Here is a 21,148-nt window from a genome sequence, read left to right on the forward strand (position 1 = left end):
CCCGACATGGACCGCCAGCTCGGAACCCCGCCGAAGACGGTGCGGCGGGCGGGGAGCTGGGGGAAGATTCTTGAAAAATCGGTTCTAAATTTATTCGAATTTTGCACACGCTTCTTTGTATCCCACGGCGTCGCATTTATTTCCCAAATACATTGAATTATTGCCAAAAAACCGTTTCACAACACGAGCAGGTGGAGGCGAGTCTAACAAAGTAATCGAAAGCGGCTGCAATATCGATCGATCTGCGGAGGCGCGAGCGGAATAGGTTAGATTTTGGAGGCAGGGCGGAAAAGGATGTAGTAGAAACGTCACTTAATTTTGACACGAATTTGGACCGGTGGAAATAAATGAAAAGCAGTTTAGAGAAAATAACAATGGCGCAAATCGCATCTCTCTGTCTGTTACCATTTTCGAGATACAGGGCGTTTCTCGATTTTTGGCTAAACCGACTTTTCCCGTTTCCTTTTCAAGATATCTTAAAATGGTTTGAACATCTTACAAACACTTTTTTGAGATATATTCGATGGCATAAAAATAAATGTGATAATATTTTTAGTTTTTGAAATATAACCACAACTTGTGCTTTTTTATATGGAATTTTAATTAAAAAAAATGGAAAGAGGACTAAAAATGCATTCCAAAAATATATACTTTGCGGGAAATATAAAATTTTTAAAATACCAACGATATTTAAGTTTTCTGACTGAAAACAAACAAGTTTGACGTTTAATACTATTAGAAGCGTGTCAACACAAATCAAAAATGGTTCTTTGCTCAAATTAAGACAAATACAAAATAATAATATGTAAAAATTGTAAGATGAACATCACAAATTAAAAAATCCCATTAGCCCAGTCGGTAGGGCATTCGAGGCGTTTGTATTTGAAGTCATCTATTTTGTTGTACAGAAAAATTCCAAATACTATGTAAAATAAGGATCCGAGTTTGCCTATTCAAAAAAACCATTGTTAAGTTCAGGGGAACATCAAACATACAAAAAGAACGAAAAATTACCCGTTTTTCGATATATTTTTTCATGTAACATTGAAAGTAAGCCCTAAATAAAAAAAAGCAATTCTTTATTTTTTGTTTATTTGACGATTTTCTATAAAGTTACAACTACTGCCAATAAAAAAAAGTTGAATTTTGCATTAACAATGGGCGAAAAATAGTAAAAAATCGTATGTATATTTGGAGCAATTTTTAAAATAAGTAAATACTTATAGATATTGATGAATCTTTGTGAACAAATAGGCCAATTCTATCCTAACAATTTTGCAACGATCAATCGCGTGGTTTTTTGATTGACGGGATTGTTAATTAATAAAATTTCAAAAAGTTTATCGTTACCGTGGATTTAAATTAAGGTTTAGAAAAGGCACACCATTTTTTATATATTTTTTGTTGCCATAATAAACAATGATCAATACTAAAAATACCTATTTTCACTCTTTTATAACTATTTAGAACTTTTTTTTAATGTTTCAACATTTTACTCTATGTATAATTAATAATTATTTATTGCCCAGGGAATTTTCTATCCAATCGACAAAATCTTGTACACATAAAAACTACGTCGTAACCCCTTGCTTTTTAGCCAACTACGACAGCATTCTACTGTGTAGATTCTGAGATATACAGGGCGTTCCTAAATAAGTGTCGCAACGGAAAATTGTAAATTCCTCTTGAAAAGAGAATCATATTTTTCCTCTTCCATTTTTCTTTCCGGGCTTTCGTTTTCGAGATACACGGTGTCAAAACTTTTTTTCATATTTTTGCCAATATCCTAGGAACCGTTTGAACTACAGGACTGAGCTTTTGTACACACATTACCACTATTAATAGCTACTTGTTACAAATGTTGTTAAATTTCGTTAAAATTGTTAATTATTACTATCTGTCTTTTGAATTACAAAAGATTCTCGAAACGTTAGCAAAATGTTTGTTTTTCTTCGTAAAAAGTCATTTTTCTTGAAAACGGTTGACTTTAGAGCAATGAACCAAGAAAACTCTCTTTGTGTAAAATTCATTGGCGCTTCAAAATTTGCTGTCAAATGTCAATTTTTCCAGTGGCGTAAAAGTTAGGGGGGAAACCCTTACGATACCTTAAAATCTCCACCACTGGCACATTCAATGAATTCGAGAAAGGTGCGAAAAAATAGCTATTAATAGTGGTAATGTGTGTACAAAAACTCAGTCTTGTAGTTTAAAAGGTTCCTAAGATATTGGCAAAAAAATTTAAAAAAATGAAAGTTTTAACACGGTGTATCTCGAAAACGAAAGCCCGAAGAGAAAAATGGAAGAGGAAAAGAAAGTTTCTTTTATGAAGAGGAATTTACCGTTTTCCGTTGCGACACTTATTTAGGAACACCTTACGCAAGCATAAATAATAATTTATAGCTTGCGTAATCGTGAAGTCGAGAAAAAAATCTTTTTATAGCTAACAAGTACTGTCAATATCGGTTTAGTGCATTTTCGGCAGATAAAAGCTTAATGAAAAAAAAAATTAAGAAAGGTGCCGTGGTCACTGGAATTTCTCGGCAGAGCGGGAGTGGGAATGACTGAGAGCAGCTGTGCTGCCGCGCGCCTCATGAATTTCAAAATGCGTATGCGCGATAAAAGATGACTTTTCTCGGAAACGGTAGCACTTATCAAGACGATTTCTTTTTAAATTTGATATAGCAAAATGAGGGGAATACGAATATTTTTTTTGCATTCGATTGTCGAATGCATAGAAAATTCCCTGGCCAATAAATAATCGTTTATAGAGTGAAATGTTGAACATTTTAAAAAAAAATTCTAAATGGTTACAAAAGTGTAAAAATAGGTAAAGGTATCTCTAAAAAATTGTGTGCCCTTTCTAAACCTTAATTTAAACCCACGGTACGCGATACGAAAACTTTTTTGAAAGTTTCTCAATTAACAATCCTGTCAATCGAAAACCACGCGATCGATCGATGCAAAATTTTTAGGGTAGAATTGACATATGTTTTACTATTTGTTCACAAAGGTTCAACAATTTTTATAAATATTTACTTATTTTAAAAATTGCTCCAAATATACATATGATTTTCTACTATTTTTCGCCCATTGTTAATGCAAAATTCAATTTTTTTGGTTCGCAGTTGTAACTTTATAGAAAATCGTCAAATAAACAAAAAATAAAGAATAACTTTTTTGATTTGGGCTTACTTTTAATGTTACAGGGAAAAATATGTTGGAAACGGGTAATTTTTCGTTCTTTTTGTATGTTTGTTATTCCTCTGAATGTAGCATTGGTTTTTTGGAATAGGCAAACTCGGATTCTTATTCTACATAATAATTTGGGATTTTTCTGTACAACAAAATAAATGACTTCAAATACAAACGCTAAAGCCTACTTCTACTGCTCTATCGCTTGGACTACATTCTTTATTAGTCAAAACGTTTCAAGTACAATCATCATTTCAATTAACATATCATTCTTTCATGCGACATGGTCAAAAACCGCTTTTTCCAGGGGACAAAAAAATTAAACATCGATTTTAACAAACAGGCTATGAAATAGTGAGTTCTATGTGACTTATTTTTTGTGACCTTTTAAAATTTTTTATTGTTACTTCAAATGGTTTAGGAAAATATTTAAAAAAATCTGTTATACATCTAGTTCATTTGAACTACTTTTGACAGAGGAACACTCCGTAGACGTTTGGCATCATGGCACCCTTTGTATAAAGATAAACTGAATTACAAAAATCGAACAAGCATTCTGTCGATAGCGATGCATAATGTGAATCATTTTGTTTGCGATATTTACACACTTCCCTCGACCCAGAATAGATTTTGAAATAGGCGGACATCAGCGGCCTTTAAAAATATCGATCATATCGTATTCTTTCCGCGTACACCATTACCGGAGTAAATATTTATTTCTGACGAAAATAAACCTACTCTACCGCTGGCGAAGTTTTATATTGTATATAAATAGAGGTGCAGTGAAGCTACAGATCGATTGAAATATGCGTATTAAAAAAAAATCGCGATACCCAGATGTATAATAACAAGCGACTACATATTTTAACGTAACGGTTCAAAATGTAAGTGAGCGGTGATTTATCAAAATCGGTAGCAATCGAGCCTGCCGTAACGCCTTGCCAACATACACAACATAATATTTTATGAATCATCAAACATAAAACTCGAGCGATTTTACGGTGTTTTTATTTCCAGTAGAGTTATTCTGGTGTATTATTTAATATAGAATTAGATCGCGAATCAGTGGTGCGCTCGTCACAGAAGATGTGTCAGAACAGAGATCTATAGGGCGGCCCCAAAAAAAATCACACGTCCCGATGGCGATGGTCTAAAATGTTGTCTGAGTCAAATTAATTCACGCAAAATGGGCAGCAATTGTTCTGATATTCAAAATATTGCAGTGGAAAAAAAATTACTATTAAAAATCCGTGAAAAATTAGCAGTTTTCCGAACTTGTAAATTTAAGTTTTCAAGGTTAGCAAACTTATATAAAAAAATTATATACAGTGTGTTCAAGATAAGGATGGGATATCATTCGGATATAGTAAACGGTAAGAGATACGGGGTAGCTCAAATTAGAAAAAAGTTGTGTTTTTTTATATCTAACAATATGGCGTTTAGAAAGGTTTAAAATTCCGGGGAGTTCCGGAGACATCCGAAAAAGCCGAAATTTTGCAAAATCGTTTAATTTTTTTCTGGCTTTATTTGAAAACGAATTTTAAAATAAATTGCATATTTACAGTGCCACTTTTTCCGCTTTATCCATTGGCGTCAACATTTTTGCAATCCGACGTTTCGTCTTCGAGCGGCTATCATCAGGTTAATTTTTTTAAATACGTCGCTGCTATTTTTATGACAAAATCTAAAATGATTTTTTATTCCGAATTCGATGATATTACTACTGTAATCAGTTAAAAAGGATTTTAGCTATCATTAAAAGATTTTCCTGAGTACGGCTCTGAACGCTTTCAAAATATCTATATCTTTCAAAATCTCCAACATTTTTTTTACTACTATTAGCAATACTAATTAGAAATAATAAAACATTTCATAAATCCGTATTATTTTTTTATTAGGTATGTACAACATTTTTAAATTATTGATTAAAAAAAATTGTTGGATATTTTGTGGTGAAATAGATATTTTGAAAGCGTTCAGAGCCGTACTCAGGAAAAATTGTGTAAATGATAAATAAAACAAGCTAAAAACCTTTTTAAGCGATTAGGTACAATATTAATATCCTCTAATTCAGAATTAAAAATGACTAGATTTTGTCCTAAAAATAGCAACGTATTTAAAAAAATTAACCTCATGATGGCCCCTCGAAGACGAAACGTCGGATTGCAAAAATGTTGGCGCCATTGGATAGAGCGTAAAAAGTGGCACTGTAAATATGCAATTTATTTTTAAATTCATTTTCAAATACAGCCAGAAAAAAAAAACGATTTTGCAAAATTTCGGTTTTTTCGGGTATCTTCGGAACTACCCGGAATTTTAAAACTTTCTAAACGGCATATTGTTAGGTATAAAAAAACACAACTTTTTTCTAATTTGAGCCACCCCGTATCTCTTACCGTTTCCTAGATCCTAATGCTATCCCATCCTTATCTTGGACAAACCGTATATTATATTATAAATTGATGAAATTTGAGATAAGGAGGTTTTAAGTCAGACATCCTTTTCGAAAAATCACAAAACAAAAATCACAACAGGGTATGTATTAGCAACTGGATAATCGTGATTATTTCAACAAGTATAGAGTATATCTTGGGAAATGCGTTTTTCTTGAAAATGACTGAAGATGATTACAATATGATATATTTTCAGTGGTTGTCACTTAAATGTTAAATGCAGAACAAAAAATTAACAATTATTTTTTTTACATCTTATATTTGAGTGAGAGCCACTAAAACTATAACATTATCTTCGATGGCTTACAAAAGGTCACAAAAAAAATGTACAGGGTAAAAAATTGTATGAATTGTTTCTGTGATTTCAGAAATGTCCTTTGAAAAACAATGAGTTCATATTGCATTTTTATTCTTAGAGAAAAAAAAAGTTGTTACCTGGACTTTTACAAGCGGAAATGGCAAAGGAGTTTATAATAAAAGTAATAATAAACGTACAAAAAGAAGTGCGAGAGCTGTGTTGGTGGAAGGTTGATTTGGGGGGTTGAAAAGGGGTGAAAAATGGTATGCGAAAGTTGACGTCAAAAAAAAGTATCTGATATAAAAGTTGTAGATCATGCAAAAATCAGAGATCACTTTTTAACATAACCTCAAAATTTTCGAGAAAAATGCGGAAAATCGTTTTTTCTTTTGTTTTTCGTTTGCTATATTTCTTTTCTACAGAAATAATTTAATTTTGACAAAACTTGGTGAAAGCATGCCTTTCTGTGTCTTAAATAACCACAATTTTTGTTGGATAAAAAAATCAAGAAGTTTGCGAGATACCTACCTATATATTTTTTTCCGCTCCGAAACACTTGTTTTCAAAAACATGCTCAAAAATTCAAAAATACAAAGAATGACTTGCAACAATGAATTTTTCAGTAATTGTTGGTAATTTGTTTAATTTTTTTAAAAATTCAAAAACTGATTACACCACTCAATTGTATGGAAAAAAATACAAAAGAAATTGTTTCATTGTATGACCCGAAACTTTATTTTTCTACAGTATAAACATTGCTATAAGCATCTAAGTCAAATAATTTTTTTTTGCATTTTTAAGCATGTTTTTGAATTGCGATTATACGTGTTTTTAATTTACCAAAAATTATGTTAAAACGAACAAAATTAGCACCGGTAGAACTCTGTACGATGATTTTTCTAAGCAGAATTTTTTTTTGAAAAAAAATTGTTTCGGACCGGAAAAAATGAATATCTCGAAACTTCTAAAAAAATGTTATTTGAGACAGAAAGGTATACTAAATTATTTTTTCGGAATTAAAAAGAAAGAAGAAAATTAAAAAACGAAAAACAAAAGAAAAAACGATTTTTGGCATTTTTTTTTGGAAATTTTGAGGTTATGTTAAATAAGATATATATAAGATAGATTTTTGCATGATCTACAACTTTTGTATTAAATACTTTTTTTAAAGTAAACTTTCGGCGGAAATCGCAATAATACCATTTTTCACCACTTTTCAACACCCCCAAATCAACCCTCCACCACCACCTCGATCGGTCTAAATTATTCATTTGAAGAACTAATTATAGTTTTATCATTAGATACAAAGAACAAAAGGAGAAGGAGAAGTTAGGCCGTTCGCGGTCAGAGCGCAACAGGATCAACGTCGTCAGATGTACGAAAAGGTGCCTCAAAAAAAAAAAAAACAGAATTTTATCGAACACGATTTCCAAACTTTACAATTTTTAAAAGAATACGTCTCTTCATCTTAATTTGTTTTCTTAGTACAGTTTGAAACCACAAGAAACTTTCTTAGAACTTTGGCCCACTGCATCGATTTTTATCCACGAAAGTAAAATAACCCGGTACATGAAATTCATCACGCGGAACATCATTATCATTACTTACGGGCCATTGTCGAATCTATCAGCTTTCAAAGCCTCCCTGTCGTAAACATTGCCGAATAACGCGTGGCCATATACCAACGCAAATGATTTTCGCAATGAGCTACGAACGATTTCGATGAGCGCCATTTAGATATTCGTCGCTAATTAACTGTGCATTGTTTTATTAGGCGCACGTTCGCTATATATATATTTTTTAATAACCGGCACAGTTAGAACCCGAACGCCTCTTGATTTGCTTGCGGCAGTACACTCGATAATAATTGTGGTTTGTTTGCGAATTAATGGAACGAATCATGGTAAGTGCCGACGTAGTGACATCATAAGTGATATAAATAAACCTGATATGAAGTTGAGGCACCCTTAGATGTAAGAAAAATTGGAAAGTGTGATAAAATAAAATGAAAAAACGCCTTGTATATTTAAATTGAGTATAAATATTTTCCAAAAATTCTCGTTCGATGCTAAAAAGTCACTTCAAAGACAAGCTATATTATTATAATTCAAAGTACAGTAAAATTATAAATAATTAATTATTAATAAAAAATTATTTCTTTCTCACAACTAATTGTAAAAATTCACCGAATTTATACATTTGTGAACAGTGGTTCACGGATGGGCTTGAAAATTATTTATCTTGTTTTTCTATTCATGAAAGAAGTCAGGTGACTACTACATATTGTCTCCTGATTAACGATAGAATTTAAAAAAATAATGAGCCACTGAAAACCTAAAAATCTCGACGCCGCTGAACAAAATTTCTATTTAATTTTATTCGAAAAACCTGTCATTTTTTAGTTATTACTTTTTAAACTTTTTAATGACACGTCACAAAAGTTGAACAAATAAAAAATTACTCTAAAATTATTTTTCAAAAAAAAAAATTAAATAATTTGTTAAAATGATTTTTTCATGTCATGAAAAGTGTAACATTTAGTTTTGTAAATATTTTATATTTTTGCAAACGCCGTATAAAAAAAACGATAAATAACACTGAAACTGTACATCAACACCTGTGTATCAAAGTGGGCCCTGAATTAAACGAGAAATTATAAAATGCAATAATATACAGGGTGTTTAATATGAAAAAATGAAGTTAGGTAACGCTTAGGAGAAATGAAACGCGCTGTATAATGAAAAATAATCCTAAAATATGAGGAAATTGATGATGAAACTTTTATTTGAAAAATTTGTTGTGTTTTTTTGATATTATCAAACTTATGGAAAAATCCGTTTTCAATGATATGTCTTTCCGATCTCAATTGAAGAACCAAGAAGTTCGCAGTATGTAATAGGTTCGGTCGCTGACGCAGCAACTCGTTATTGAAATATTTGAAAAACTTGTTCCCATTCCAACTAAACGTGGAGGTGGTAGAAATGTATACGCCCAGTTGAAGAAGACGCGCGCAGACAAACGGCGCACAAACACAGCCGCACTGGGCGACTGGGCAATAAATCTCAGTTGTTGACAAGTGGTCGACAAACTGCCTAGCAGTGCAGTGCAGCAATGCGGAATTTGGCGTGATTCAGGTAATTTTAATTTATTATAGGCACCTTCTATTAATCATTGATATTACAATTGCGAAAGGGAGAAATAATATTATTACAACATGGCATTTTGGAGACCTTTTGAAACGGAACAAAACGAAATTTACCATCAATATAATAACATTGTTTGAGGACATAAATAATTAAAATATGTTGTTGGCCAAATGAACATATAAAGACATTTTCTACACATTACATTATGAAATTCATTAAATTTTATTGCTAGGCGTTTTTATACATGTTCAACTGACATCGGAAAGACTATACACCCTGTATATATCAATAGAGCCAAAGTTTAATCGGTGTAAATACAAAAATAGATGTTTAGAAATATTTAAATACCTGAATGTGAAATATTATTTTAAATGTCAACACTGTACGAGAAAAACCAACCTCGAAACTCTAGGTACATGTTGTTTTCTAAGAACATAGTTTAGTTTTAGTATTTTTTAAGTACTACTATACTGGTGGCTACAACTTTATAAAAACTCGACAGGGAACGTTCTATCCAAATATGTAAAAATATACAGGGTGTTCCATTTAAATTAACAAAGTTATCATCCGCGGCCATTTTGTTTGGACTTCATTTCCTTTTAGACTATCATTTTAGAAAACTTCATAAAAAATCGTGCAACTTTTGTATTTCACACTTTTTTAAATTCGAAAAACGAAAAAGTCAAAATAGAGTGAATCACCTTGTACTCTTCATAATAAAAAAAGCTATGAATGATTTGAATTCGGCTGTAAAATATTAAATTTGAAACAATTTCGAGCTTTATTATTATCTGGCCCAGTATAAATGTAGCCTGCCAGTGAATAAATCATAAGAAAGTTTTCATTCGAAGTAAAATTAAAATACACAAAACGTTGGCAATGGAATAACGCCGCTCTTGAAAGGCCGCCATGTAATAAGGTGAGAAAAGACAAAATTCACCTTACGCGTAAAAATAACCTACAAGTTTCGGTTTGGGCGAGTAGTTTGTTAATTTTGGCAAATTTCGAGATCTGGGACGTATTCGATAACAAACATAAAATCAAATCAAAATATTATTTCTGGTACTGACGACTTGTACGCATTTCTTGCAAGTACAGTACTACACAGTAGCGTCCATATAATTTGTAGTTCCCCGAAATTTAACAAGGATCACTATATACTCAAAGCTGTAGCTCTAAAAAAACGTACTTTTATTATACCTTAAAAACAAGATCAGCAAAAAATCAGTCCATCAATATGTCGGCCTAATGTTAAATTTACAAAAAATACCACCTGGAAAGAAAAAATATGGTGATACAGGAAAAAAATTCTAAGATAGCGTTTTTTTCCTGTAGCGCATAAACAGCGAAGTTAACCTAAAAAATTCATAAAAGTAAAAAAAACAGTATTTCGCTAATAAAAAAAACTTGAACTCCAATCGAAAAAAGTTGAATGAGAAAGTTGTAGCCATTAAAAAACCTATCGATTCATATTTTTAAATATATCGATTGCTATATTACTTTTCGAGATATATCGAAAAAATCGTCAAAAATCGACTTTTCTTGTTTTTGCTGTATCTCTTACAAATTAAGGTTTTGAAACTTGTTACTTGCTGTAAATGTAGCCCTCGGCAGGCAATAAAAGTGCCATTTTTTTAAATTAAAAAATATTAAAAATTTTTCGAGTTATATCGATTTTTCGAAAAGAAGGTCATTTCGAAAATCGGCTCTTCTTGCTGGACCAATAGTGGTAGAGAAACGAATCAAGGCTCATTTTTTTTCTTAAGAGTTGTACTTTCATGGTAAAAAAGAGTAATAACGATTTTGTTAATTTAAAGTAACCAAAAATGACTTTGAAAAAAGTAAACATTTTTTGGCCGTGTTTTTCTTGAATATCTTTTTCGATTTCCATTTCTCGATAATGTCTATTACAGGAATTGATTGTTTGCATTTTTACGCGAATTCTGGAGCCGAACTAATTTTTTTTTTTTAATTGAAGTTGGACATATTTTCAATAAAAAAAATACTGTGGTTCATTTTAGCCACTTCTGCATTTTTAATTGTGCGTCCAACCGAAGCATACGATACGAGCCAGGCGCGAGCTAACCTTCGAGCATATACTCCTAGAGCAGGGGTCGGCAAGTAAATTTAGGTGGGGTCCGGATACTTTTGAAAATTTTCGGTCATTGGCATGGAGGGGAGCACGCACCGACCAATCCAGCTCGCGGAGTGAGAGAGATAGCATGTCCTTGTATTCTCCTTTCTCTCTCGCACACCAGTTGCGCTTTCTCAGCACTGATGGCTGCCTCTAGGAGTAATATGCTCCAAGGAGCTAACTGTTGCGTGCGGCGGAGTGGGGGTAACGCTATTCGGCCGCACCGAAAACTAAATTCGCCCGTTCAAAAGCGCTCTTAATCATTATCTCGACTTCTGGACCACGTACAAAAAGCCTTTTGTACTTAAAATGGGGTAGCTCGAGATAAACCAAAATATGACGTTTACAACGGCCTCAAAAGCATAATTAATTACTTTTGAAAAATGTAATTTTGCTTTATTCTAAAATTCTCTCACCTCTTGTTTTTTTTTTACAATCGCAGATTTTATTTTTGCAACCGCTGACGCAGATACATCCTATTTTTTTAAATAATAATAAAAAGTTTTTAGTTTTTTCAAAATCATTTTTGGGCACTTTAAATGAATAAAATCGTTATAACTCTTTTTTTAACATGAAAGTACAACTCTTAAGGAAAAAAATGAGTCCAGATACGTTTTTCAACGATCATTTGTCGAGCAAGAAGAGCCGATTTTCGAGACGACCTTTTTTTCGAAAAATCGATATAATTCGAAAAATTTGTAATATTTTTTAATTTAAAAGAAATGCATTTTATTTGTTTGCCGAGGGCTACATTTACAGCAAGTACCAAGTTTCAAAATCTTAATTTGCAAGAGATACAGCAAAAAAAAAGTCGATTTTTGACGGTTTTGTCGATATATCTCGAAAGGTAATATAGCAATCTATATATTTAAAAATACGATTCGATAGTTTTTTTAATAGTCACAACTTTCTCATTTAACTTTTTTCGATTGGACTTCAAGTTTTTTTTTATTAGGGAAAAACCGTTTTTTTGACTTTTATGAATTTTTTGGGTTAACTTCGCTTTTTATTCAAAAGGTTTCAAACTCCCGCTTTGCCCGAAAAAAAACTGGCAACGCTGTAGAAAACACACTTCTGTGGGAAATAGCGCGGCTCCCTCTAAAATTCACCGCAGCAACAAACTTACACGCTAAAAAAATTGCAAAACAAACAACACTCACTCTTTCCTCCTCTTCGGCGGCGCCTCCCCCGCGTCCGCCTGGTTCCCGACGATCTGCAGCCTCAGCTGTTCGTCTCCCTCGCCGGCCTTCTCCTCGCCGCCGTTCTGCACCGCCTCCAGCACCTTCCGCAACACCTCCACGTCCCCCCCGGCCTTGAGCCGTTCCAATATATCCGCGACCTTGGCGGCGCCATCCTCGGCCGTACCGCCGCAGCTCGTCCTTCCGCGATTGTTATCCAGTACCAGCTGGAGCAGCTTCACCACGATGCCTTCGTGATCCGCAACGGCTGCAGCGGGCTGGAAATAGAACGCGTCGGTCGATATAGAATTTTTTTTCTGGGAAGGAAACGGGTAGGCCGGCAGGCGGTGGTTGCCATGGCCGCCGCTGAGGCCCCGTCGTCAGAGGGGACGCTTGTCAGTCGGTACACGTGAACGTCAGTTGAAGGATTTTGGTAGTCAATTGAACAGTGTGGGGTGCGTTTTACTGGGAAACTTTCCTTTTCGATACGATGGTATGTGGCCAAATTTTAGTTCTAATCCAAATATTTCGCGAAGAATATTAATTGTACGCTAATTTTTTTTTTTAATTTTTCGGATATACCTACTTCTAGTTATATCGCTACAATTTACAAATACAATCGCCCATATTTGGGTGAATCCTATATCCTCGGAGATTTTTGGCTTTTTGGCTTTAAAATATTACTAGAAATGAAGTTTTTTTTTTCTATGCGCATAAAAAAAACGTGGGCTTAACTTTTGGCGACACAATATGTTTAAAAACTTCGAAAAATGTCATGTTTTTCTTCCTATTTAATTATGTATCTTTTCAAGAGTTGATTTTAGGCGAAAATGGAAGAGGAAAAAAATGTTTGTAATTAAATTTTTTACAGAATATGACTAGTACAAATCGAATGAATTTTGATTATTATTGTAAAAATCGAAAAAATCGCCAAAAATGGGGTTAAACAACATTATTTTTTAGGGAATTTTTTTGGGGTCTTTAAGTTGGGTATAGGACCTTCATACTTGACTCAGGAAAAGTTCATGTTATGTAGAATCAACACACCAAATGTCATCAAAATCGGGTCGACAGATTGTGCATAATAATTTTGCAATCGAGATTTTGAAAATTTTACAAATTTTCTAAATTTTGCGCAGCAAAAACCAAGGCCCTTAAATACTTGAAAATTTAATCACATATAGAAGGGCTCTCAAGCTTTCAAACGCTTTTTGAAAAATTCGAATCCGTCAATTAGGAGAGCTCTGCCGCTTGTTTAAGCATTGGTCGAATTTTTGTACTATAATTTTGTATTTTTGTAATATAATGAGTTAATTTCTCATTTGCTTATATTTTAAACAGTAAATAATATTTTAATTATACTTTAATCTCAAAAGAAATAATGTTTAAATCATTAATTAATTACTAATTTTCGACACATTTTTAAAATAATTGTTGTTTAAACAATTTTAAAATATTTAAATAAATTTGTTTTTGATCTTTGATAAACAGTATATAAGTTTATGCACTTACCTTTGATACAATAAAAAAATAAAGTTGATAATTAAAGGAAGTTTAAAGATAAATAATTATCGGACTGTTGAAAGACCAATAATTATTATTAACGATAGGCATTTTAAAATACGCTAATTGTTTTTTTTTAAATCGAGAGACATCGATTTAAAAAAATCATCAAAATTGGACCTCTAAAAACTGAGATATTAAAAATTTTTAAGCGCGTCGCGGTTTTGAACTCGCCGATTCAATTTCGAGCAGGCCGAAGCGGCCGCGCTCTCTGCTTCCCCCACCACCACCACCCGTACGATTTTCTTGAATTTCTCGCTTGCATAAATAACTTTAAACGCGTTTTAAAGTAGGTTGCCAATGAAGAAAAGTATTGCAAACTTAGACCTGGTAAGAACTCGGAATACCAAAGGTATTTTTCGAAAAATTAGTCCCGGATTTACTGTAAATTACGGTTAACTTTGATCGGCTATAACTAATTGACCAACCGATCTGTTTTTTTTTTAAAGAAGCGTCTTTCCAATAACTTTTAAAACCAGCTTTGAAAAATTTGATTTGATTGAATATTCACAAAATTATTCTAATTGTTTATAAATACAAACATTCGACCACTGTTTAAACAAGCGCCAGAGTTCTCCTAATTGACGGATTCGAATTTTTCAAAAGGCGCTTGAAAGCTTGAGAGCTCTTCTATATGTGATTAAATTTTCAAGTATCTAAGGGCCTTGGGTTTTGCTGTGCAAAATTTTGAAAATTTGCAAATTTATTTTCAAAATCCGGATTTCAAAATTATTATGCAAAATCTATAGAACCGATTTTGATGAAATTTGGTATGATGATTCTACATAACATGAACTTTTCTTGAGTCAAGTATGAAAGTCCTATATCCAACTTAAAATCCCCAAAAAAAATCCCTAAAAAGTAATGTTTTTTAACCCCAGTTTTGGCGATTTTTTCGATTTTTACAATAATAATCATGATTCATTCGATTTGTAACTAGTCATATTTTGTTAAATTTAATTACAAACATTTTTTCCTCTTCCATTTTCGCCTAAAACCAACTCTTGAAAAGATACATAATTAAATAGGAAGAAAAATATGACATTTTTCGAATTTTTTTTAACATATTGTGCCGCCAAAAGTTAGGCCCACGTTTTTTTATGCGCCTAGAAAAATTTTAATTTCTAGTGATATTTGAAAGCCAAAAAGCCAAAAATCTCCGTGGATATACGATTCACCATTCACCCAAACCAAAACAGATACCGCCTAGTCTACAAGCATATGCAAAACATTCCGTTGTCAGCCCTTTGATATCAATCAGCAGTTTTCGGTGTCCTTGGACGGAGAAGCGCTATCCAGGACCGTAATAAGAATTGTTTACTTGTCCAGGAAAGAGTATTAAAATAGATAAGAATCGTGATTAACATATGATTTAAAAATACCGAAATTATTAATTTGAAGTGAAGTGAAATTAATAGAGTTTCAGAACCACTTTAAGATAATTATGTTCCTTGTACTCGTATAATGCATCTGTTCAGTGTTTACTGATATAAGTTAACGAGATTCTCAAAAGGTTCCAAGTTCCACTGATAATTGCTACGATTACATTTTACATTGAAATGCCGAAGTTTGTATTAATATTGATAAAATCCTCGAAAATTATAATAAAATTAAATATTTAATTATTAGAAGATTTCATATCGAAAATTCACTCTGTATGCGATATTTTTTAATGCAACTGGGATTTTTAAAAGGAGACAAATAAGGAAAGCTGCATAATATGTATTTGACATATTTGTCACACTTTTGTTGAAATGTTTGCAAATAGTCAATGTTTATTAAAACTGAAAATTCAGCATTTGATCAAAAGCAAACACTTTCAATCGAAAATCATTTACATTAATACTGTCATTTCGATTAATTTCCAGAGCATTAATCCTTAATGTTTAAAAAAATGGATGCGCAATAAAACAATTCAAAAAAAAGAAAAAAAAAATTATTTTAAATTGCCCCATACGTTTATGAGTTTACAAAATAAATTAGTATGGATGATAACGGAAAACCCCAAAAAATTCAAGACTAAAACTTTGCAGGACAAAACAAATTGAGAAAACAATAAAAAACAAAATTGTTAACCACAAGTGCTGGAAAACAAGCACAAGAAAACAAAAAAGTACCGAGATTTTCTTTAATAATTAGTTCTTTGGTTTTTCTTAGGTTTCTGTTTTCGTCTTGTTTTGTGGTTTTAGTTTTTAAATTTTGTTTTACAGTTTTTCCTTATCGTACATACAAATTTATTTCGTAAATTCAGACATATGAAAAAATTTAAAAAAAAACATGAAATTTTTAGACTTTTTGTAGTTAATAATTAAAAAAATTAAAATTATTACAGACTGACCTGGAAATTAGACAGAATGACAAAATTAATGTAAATGATGCAAGAACTAATATTTTATGCTGAATTTTTAGTTTTAGTAAAAATTTATTTTTAAAAAAGTTAACAAAAGTGTGACAAAATAATATACACATTTCCTTACCCATTTGTCTACTTTTAACATTCCTTATTACATTAAAACAAATCGTATACAGGGCGAATTTTTTTATATGAACCCTCCTAATTAATTTTTTATGACGCAATATACAGGGTGATTCTCAAATGGTGACCAAAAATAAAACCTCGTATTCTTTGGTGAATTTTAAGGAGAGTATTTCCTATAAGTTTCCATCTAGGACGCTTCGTTAAAAAGATACAGGGTGTTAAACTTCAAAAAATATTTTAAATTGTTTTAAATAATTTAAAAACCATTAAGTGAAATAATTTGAAATTGGGCGCATGTATTCATGTAAACTCTGTCCAAAACCTGAGGGCTTTTCCTCAAATTTACATGCTCCAGTGGCGGAGATACAGGGTATCGGTGGCATATTTTTCTAAATAAAATAGTACGCCACTGCTTTACGGTAACAATCATGATATTTTCGAATTCGTTTTTCAATTTTCTACAAATTACTACTCTTATGTTTTTCGAAAAAAGCCTGATTTTCGAGTAAAACTTAAAAAACGAACTGAAAACACCAGACTTCAACCCACTGGATTTCTTTTTGTGGGGTGCTGTTAAACGGCTGGTATACAGTGAACAAATTAATACACCTGAGCAGTTAGAAGAAAGAATAAATAATGCTTTTCATCAGATTCAAGCAACAATAAATTTCGAACAAATTACATTTTCGTTACTAAAAAGATGTCAGGCCTGTGTTCGTGGAAATTGAGGCATTTACTAAAATAAAATCATTAAAATTATGACTAATGTTATTTATTTCTTTATTCCAATAAATAACCGAATGATTAGTACTGGTCATGTCATTTAAGTATGAGATTTCAGTTGTTTTTTAAGTTTTACTCGAAAATCATGCTTTCTTCGAAAAACATAAGAGAGTAGTAATTTATAGAAAATTGAAAGACGAATCCGAAAATATCATGGTTGTTACCTTAAAGCAATGGCGTACTATTTAATTTAGAAAAATATGCCACCGATACCCTGTACCTCCGCCACTGGAACATGTAAATTTTAGGAAAAGCCCTCAGATTTTAGACAATGTTTACTTACTAGTTTTTAAATTATTTAAAAATATTAAAAATATTTTTGTAAGTTGAACACCCTGTATCTTTTTAGCGAAGCGTCCTAGATAAAAACTTTATAGGAAAGCCTTACGAGGTTTCATTTTTAGTCACCATTTGTGAATCACCCTGTATAGTTTCGCCAAATAAAAATATACAATTTGAAGAACCCGTTCAAATATTGCACCGAAAAGAATTTTTGGTCTAAATCTACAAATGACCCTGTATATCCATGAAAAAGGGGAGTAAACGTTGTTAATGGTCATTTATTTGATCCAAGCGATTTTAAATTTAACTTAATATTACATAGGACATATTTAAATGAAAAACCCCAAAATTTGATAGCTCTAAGAGAAACTATCACTAAAAACCCTAGAATGTAAACATTTGAACATTCTCGACACGCTGTGTTACATCCAGTATATGTATGAACAATTTTTTGTTATTGCACTAATTTTTTGAACATTTTCTTATTCCTTTTTTCTTTTTTCTCACTCTAAAATTGGACCTTTAATAATAAAGTTCCGATTACCTACAAACTTTTACCGTCTCATTTTAGATTTAGTAAATATTTGTGGCACATGCAACGTCGCGAAAATAAACTCAAATATTAAAAGACTGTAAAACTATCATAGCTGATTTAAAGTCTCATAAATAAACCTGCATGCATTTATAATTAAAATATATGACGCTTTACGAGTTTACGGAAAAACACCTGCAACCTGCAAACTAGTTGACGTTAGAATTTGGAAAGTTTTAATTGCATTAAAACAAAAAAAAAATCCAATTAAAAAAATTGCAAATATACGATGAACAACATCCAAAATTCACAGTTGTACTGTCTCCAAATGCGGAACAACTGACGCCCTTCGCTTCGTCACCGTTTACCGGCACTATCTCCCTTCACATGCACTGTTGGTTGCCTACAATTCATGTATTTGTAATACATGAATATTACAGTGACGGCGTACACAAGTATTAAAGCGCAGTTTAAAAAACTATTTATAATTCGACTATTTGACTGACCCCACTTAAAGTTACACCCTGTGATGCATGCATTCGTTTTTTCGTGAATGGGCAACTTGCATATATTTTTTAAATATCTAGAAATTATTTAATCTCGGAAGTAAAATTAGAAATCTCTTATTAAAAAAAGGTGGTTTGTTGCCGCGCTAATTCGTGACGTCATATAGTGCGATCGAATAGATCAATGACAGAGACAGGACCAGTTTTTACCACTGTTAGTTGTTATCGGTCCTGAAATAAATTAAATTTTCATGCGAATTGCCCCCATTCGAGAGTAACATATTTGTATAATTGTTTTTCTTTTATTTTACAGAGCACCGCAGCATCAACGGAACCAAAGACCTGCAACCAATGCAAGGAAGTCATCAAAGGCGGAGTGAGTACCTTTTCGTTTGCCCGATTAAGTGTACATTTTTTTTATTTGAATTAATACGACTAACGTTTGTTACTTTTATTTGATTGGCGAATAATAAACACGAACGCGACGTTCGTGAGCTGCGTGTGGCTCGACTAACAGTTTTATTCCAGGTCCTAACGGCCCTAGGTAAGACCTGGCACCCGGACCACTTCATCTGCAACGAGTGCAAGAAACCCATCACCGAGAGCCGGTTCCACACTAACGAAGACCAGCCTTATTGCACGCCTTGCCACGTAAAGCTTTTCGCTAAGACATGCCACGCTTGCGACCAGCCGATCATGGATGTAAGTCCGCCTTAACGCAGAGTGTGCGCGATACCGGGGAGATACCGATTGAAAAATACTAACTCGATGTTTTTTTTTTTCTTCCCGTTAGAAATGCGTCCAGGCGATGGGCGCCAACTGGCACGAGGACCACTTCCTCTGCAACGACTGCAAGAGTAAGCTGATCGGCACCCAGTTCATGGACGTCGGCGGCGTGCCCTACTGCCAGAAGTGCTACGTCTCCAAACACGCGGACAGGTGCAAGGGCTGCGGCAAGCCCATCCCCGACAAGGCTATCGTCGCCCTCGACGGCAAGTGGCACCAGATGTGCTTCAGATGCTCCGTAAGTAAAAAGAAATTTATACGAATTTCTTTTTTCGCGATGAAATTCTATGCGGCAAATATCGTTAACTTTCAAAGGTCACACTAGTGCGAATTGGGATTTTGACAGCTTTTGTTAACGAAAACGGCGTATTTATATCAAAACTGGGGTAAAATTTTCCAAGAAATCGAATGGTATAATTAGCTTTGAAAAAAAATTTATTTGTTAGTAAAAATTGCGATTGAGAAAAAAACATTTTTCGAAAAATTACTTTTTTTTTTATTAAATTATCGATTTTTCATGGTGTCTCAAATATAGGCATTTTTTGAAGTTATGATTTTTGGCTCATTTTCTGTAAATTGACGTTTATTTTGCACTTTTTTGTATAAAAATATTAATTTAAACAATATTATTCATAAATAATGGCAAATATATGTCCCAATTAAATTATCGATGAAAAAGAAAATGTTTGAAAAATTATTAACAATAAATAAACAAAGTTCTAGTCGACACGTAAAATGAAGTGAAAACAATCGGAAATTTGCATTTCAATCGACTTTATTTCTAGATTATCTGATATAAATTCAGCCACACTTTTGCCCGCACTAAAGTCACACTAGTGCGAATTCGCACCGATCGGACTTTTCAGATTCTCTAGTTTGGCCGATAATAACAGACTGAGGCTATGGTACGGCTCAACTGTTTGGGCTATAGAAGGAAGCAACTGCCACCTTAGAAATGCCAGCTGTTCAAAAAAACGGTGGTGCGAATTCGCACTAGTGTGACCTTCGAGGGTTAATTTAATTAACAAATTTTAATCTATTACAGATTTTGTTATTAAGAAAGAATGTATAAAGGAAAGTCAATCAAAGATTCTAACAAAGTAGTTAAATTTTAACAGTAATTTTAGAAATATAGGTACCTTACTGTACTTCAAGTGATTCAGTCATAATGTCATTAATTTTAAGGAAAGATAAGGAAGAATGGGTAAAATATGAATAGGTACGCGATTAGAAAAAATTTAAAATACGTATTTAGGCTGAAAAAAATATATTTCAAATCATGATTTTAAACCCTTTTTGAACCGCTCCTGACTGCTGCCACGCATAAAGGTTTATTGAGAGTGAATCATGATCTACCGTATTATTCGGTCACTAACCTAGTTTTTATTGCGTTTTTAATACGTAGGGAACGACAGTGAGTAAACAGATCTTTTTACCTAGACGCATGAATGAACAAGATATTTTTTTACATTTTAAATATTAACAGGTATTATTTATTTGTTAATAAAAACAAATATGGAGAATAATTGTTTTCGAATGTTAAGTTATGTATTACAATTTATTATTTTCAGTATTGTTAACGTTTTTACTAGGTTTTATAATTGAAAAATGAGTTTTTAGTATTATGGTCTATTAATTATTCAATTTGTTGTACGTATAGGTACATAGTGACTTATTGCTTTTCAAAGAGTAGTATGGTACCCACGTATTTAAAATGCCAGTTAAGGCTAAAAAAATACTCATTCATCCACAGCACTTTGTTAATAAAGTTGGGATCAGTTGCACTTTGATTTTGAAACCATTTGCAAAATTCAAG

The 21,148-nt window shown here is 32.6% G+C and overlaps 1 protein-coding gene across 1 annotated transcript in view; it reads right to left on the reverse strand.

Annotated features, from left to right (window-relative positions):
• The window catches only part of LOC108903404, a 50,164-nt gene that overhangs the window by 22,682 nt on the left and 6,334 nt on the right, over positions 1-21,148 (reverse strand). Inside the window, exon 8 of the mRNA XM_018705569.1 lies at positions 12,384-12,679. Within this exon, the coding sequence (XP_018561085.1) occupies positions 12,384-12,679 (296 nt within the window). The remainder of the gene's footprint in view (positions 1-12,383; positions 12,680-21,148) is intronic.

Source organism: Anoplophora glabripennis, unplaced genomic scaffold (genome assembly GCF_000390285.2).
Source record: "Anoplophora glabripennis isolate ALB-LARVAE unplaced genomic scaffold, Agla_2.0 scaffold82, whole genome shotgun sequence".
NCBI lineage: Eukaryota > Metazoa > Arthropoda > Insecta > Coleoptera > Cerambycidae > Anoplophora > Anoplophora glabripennis.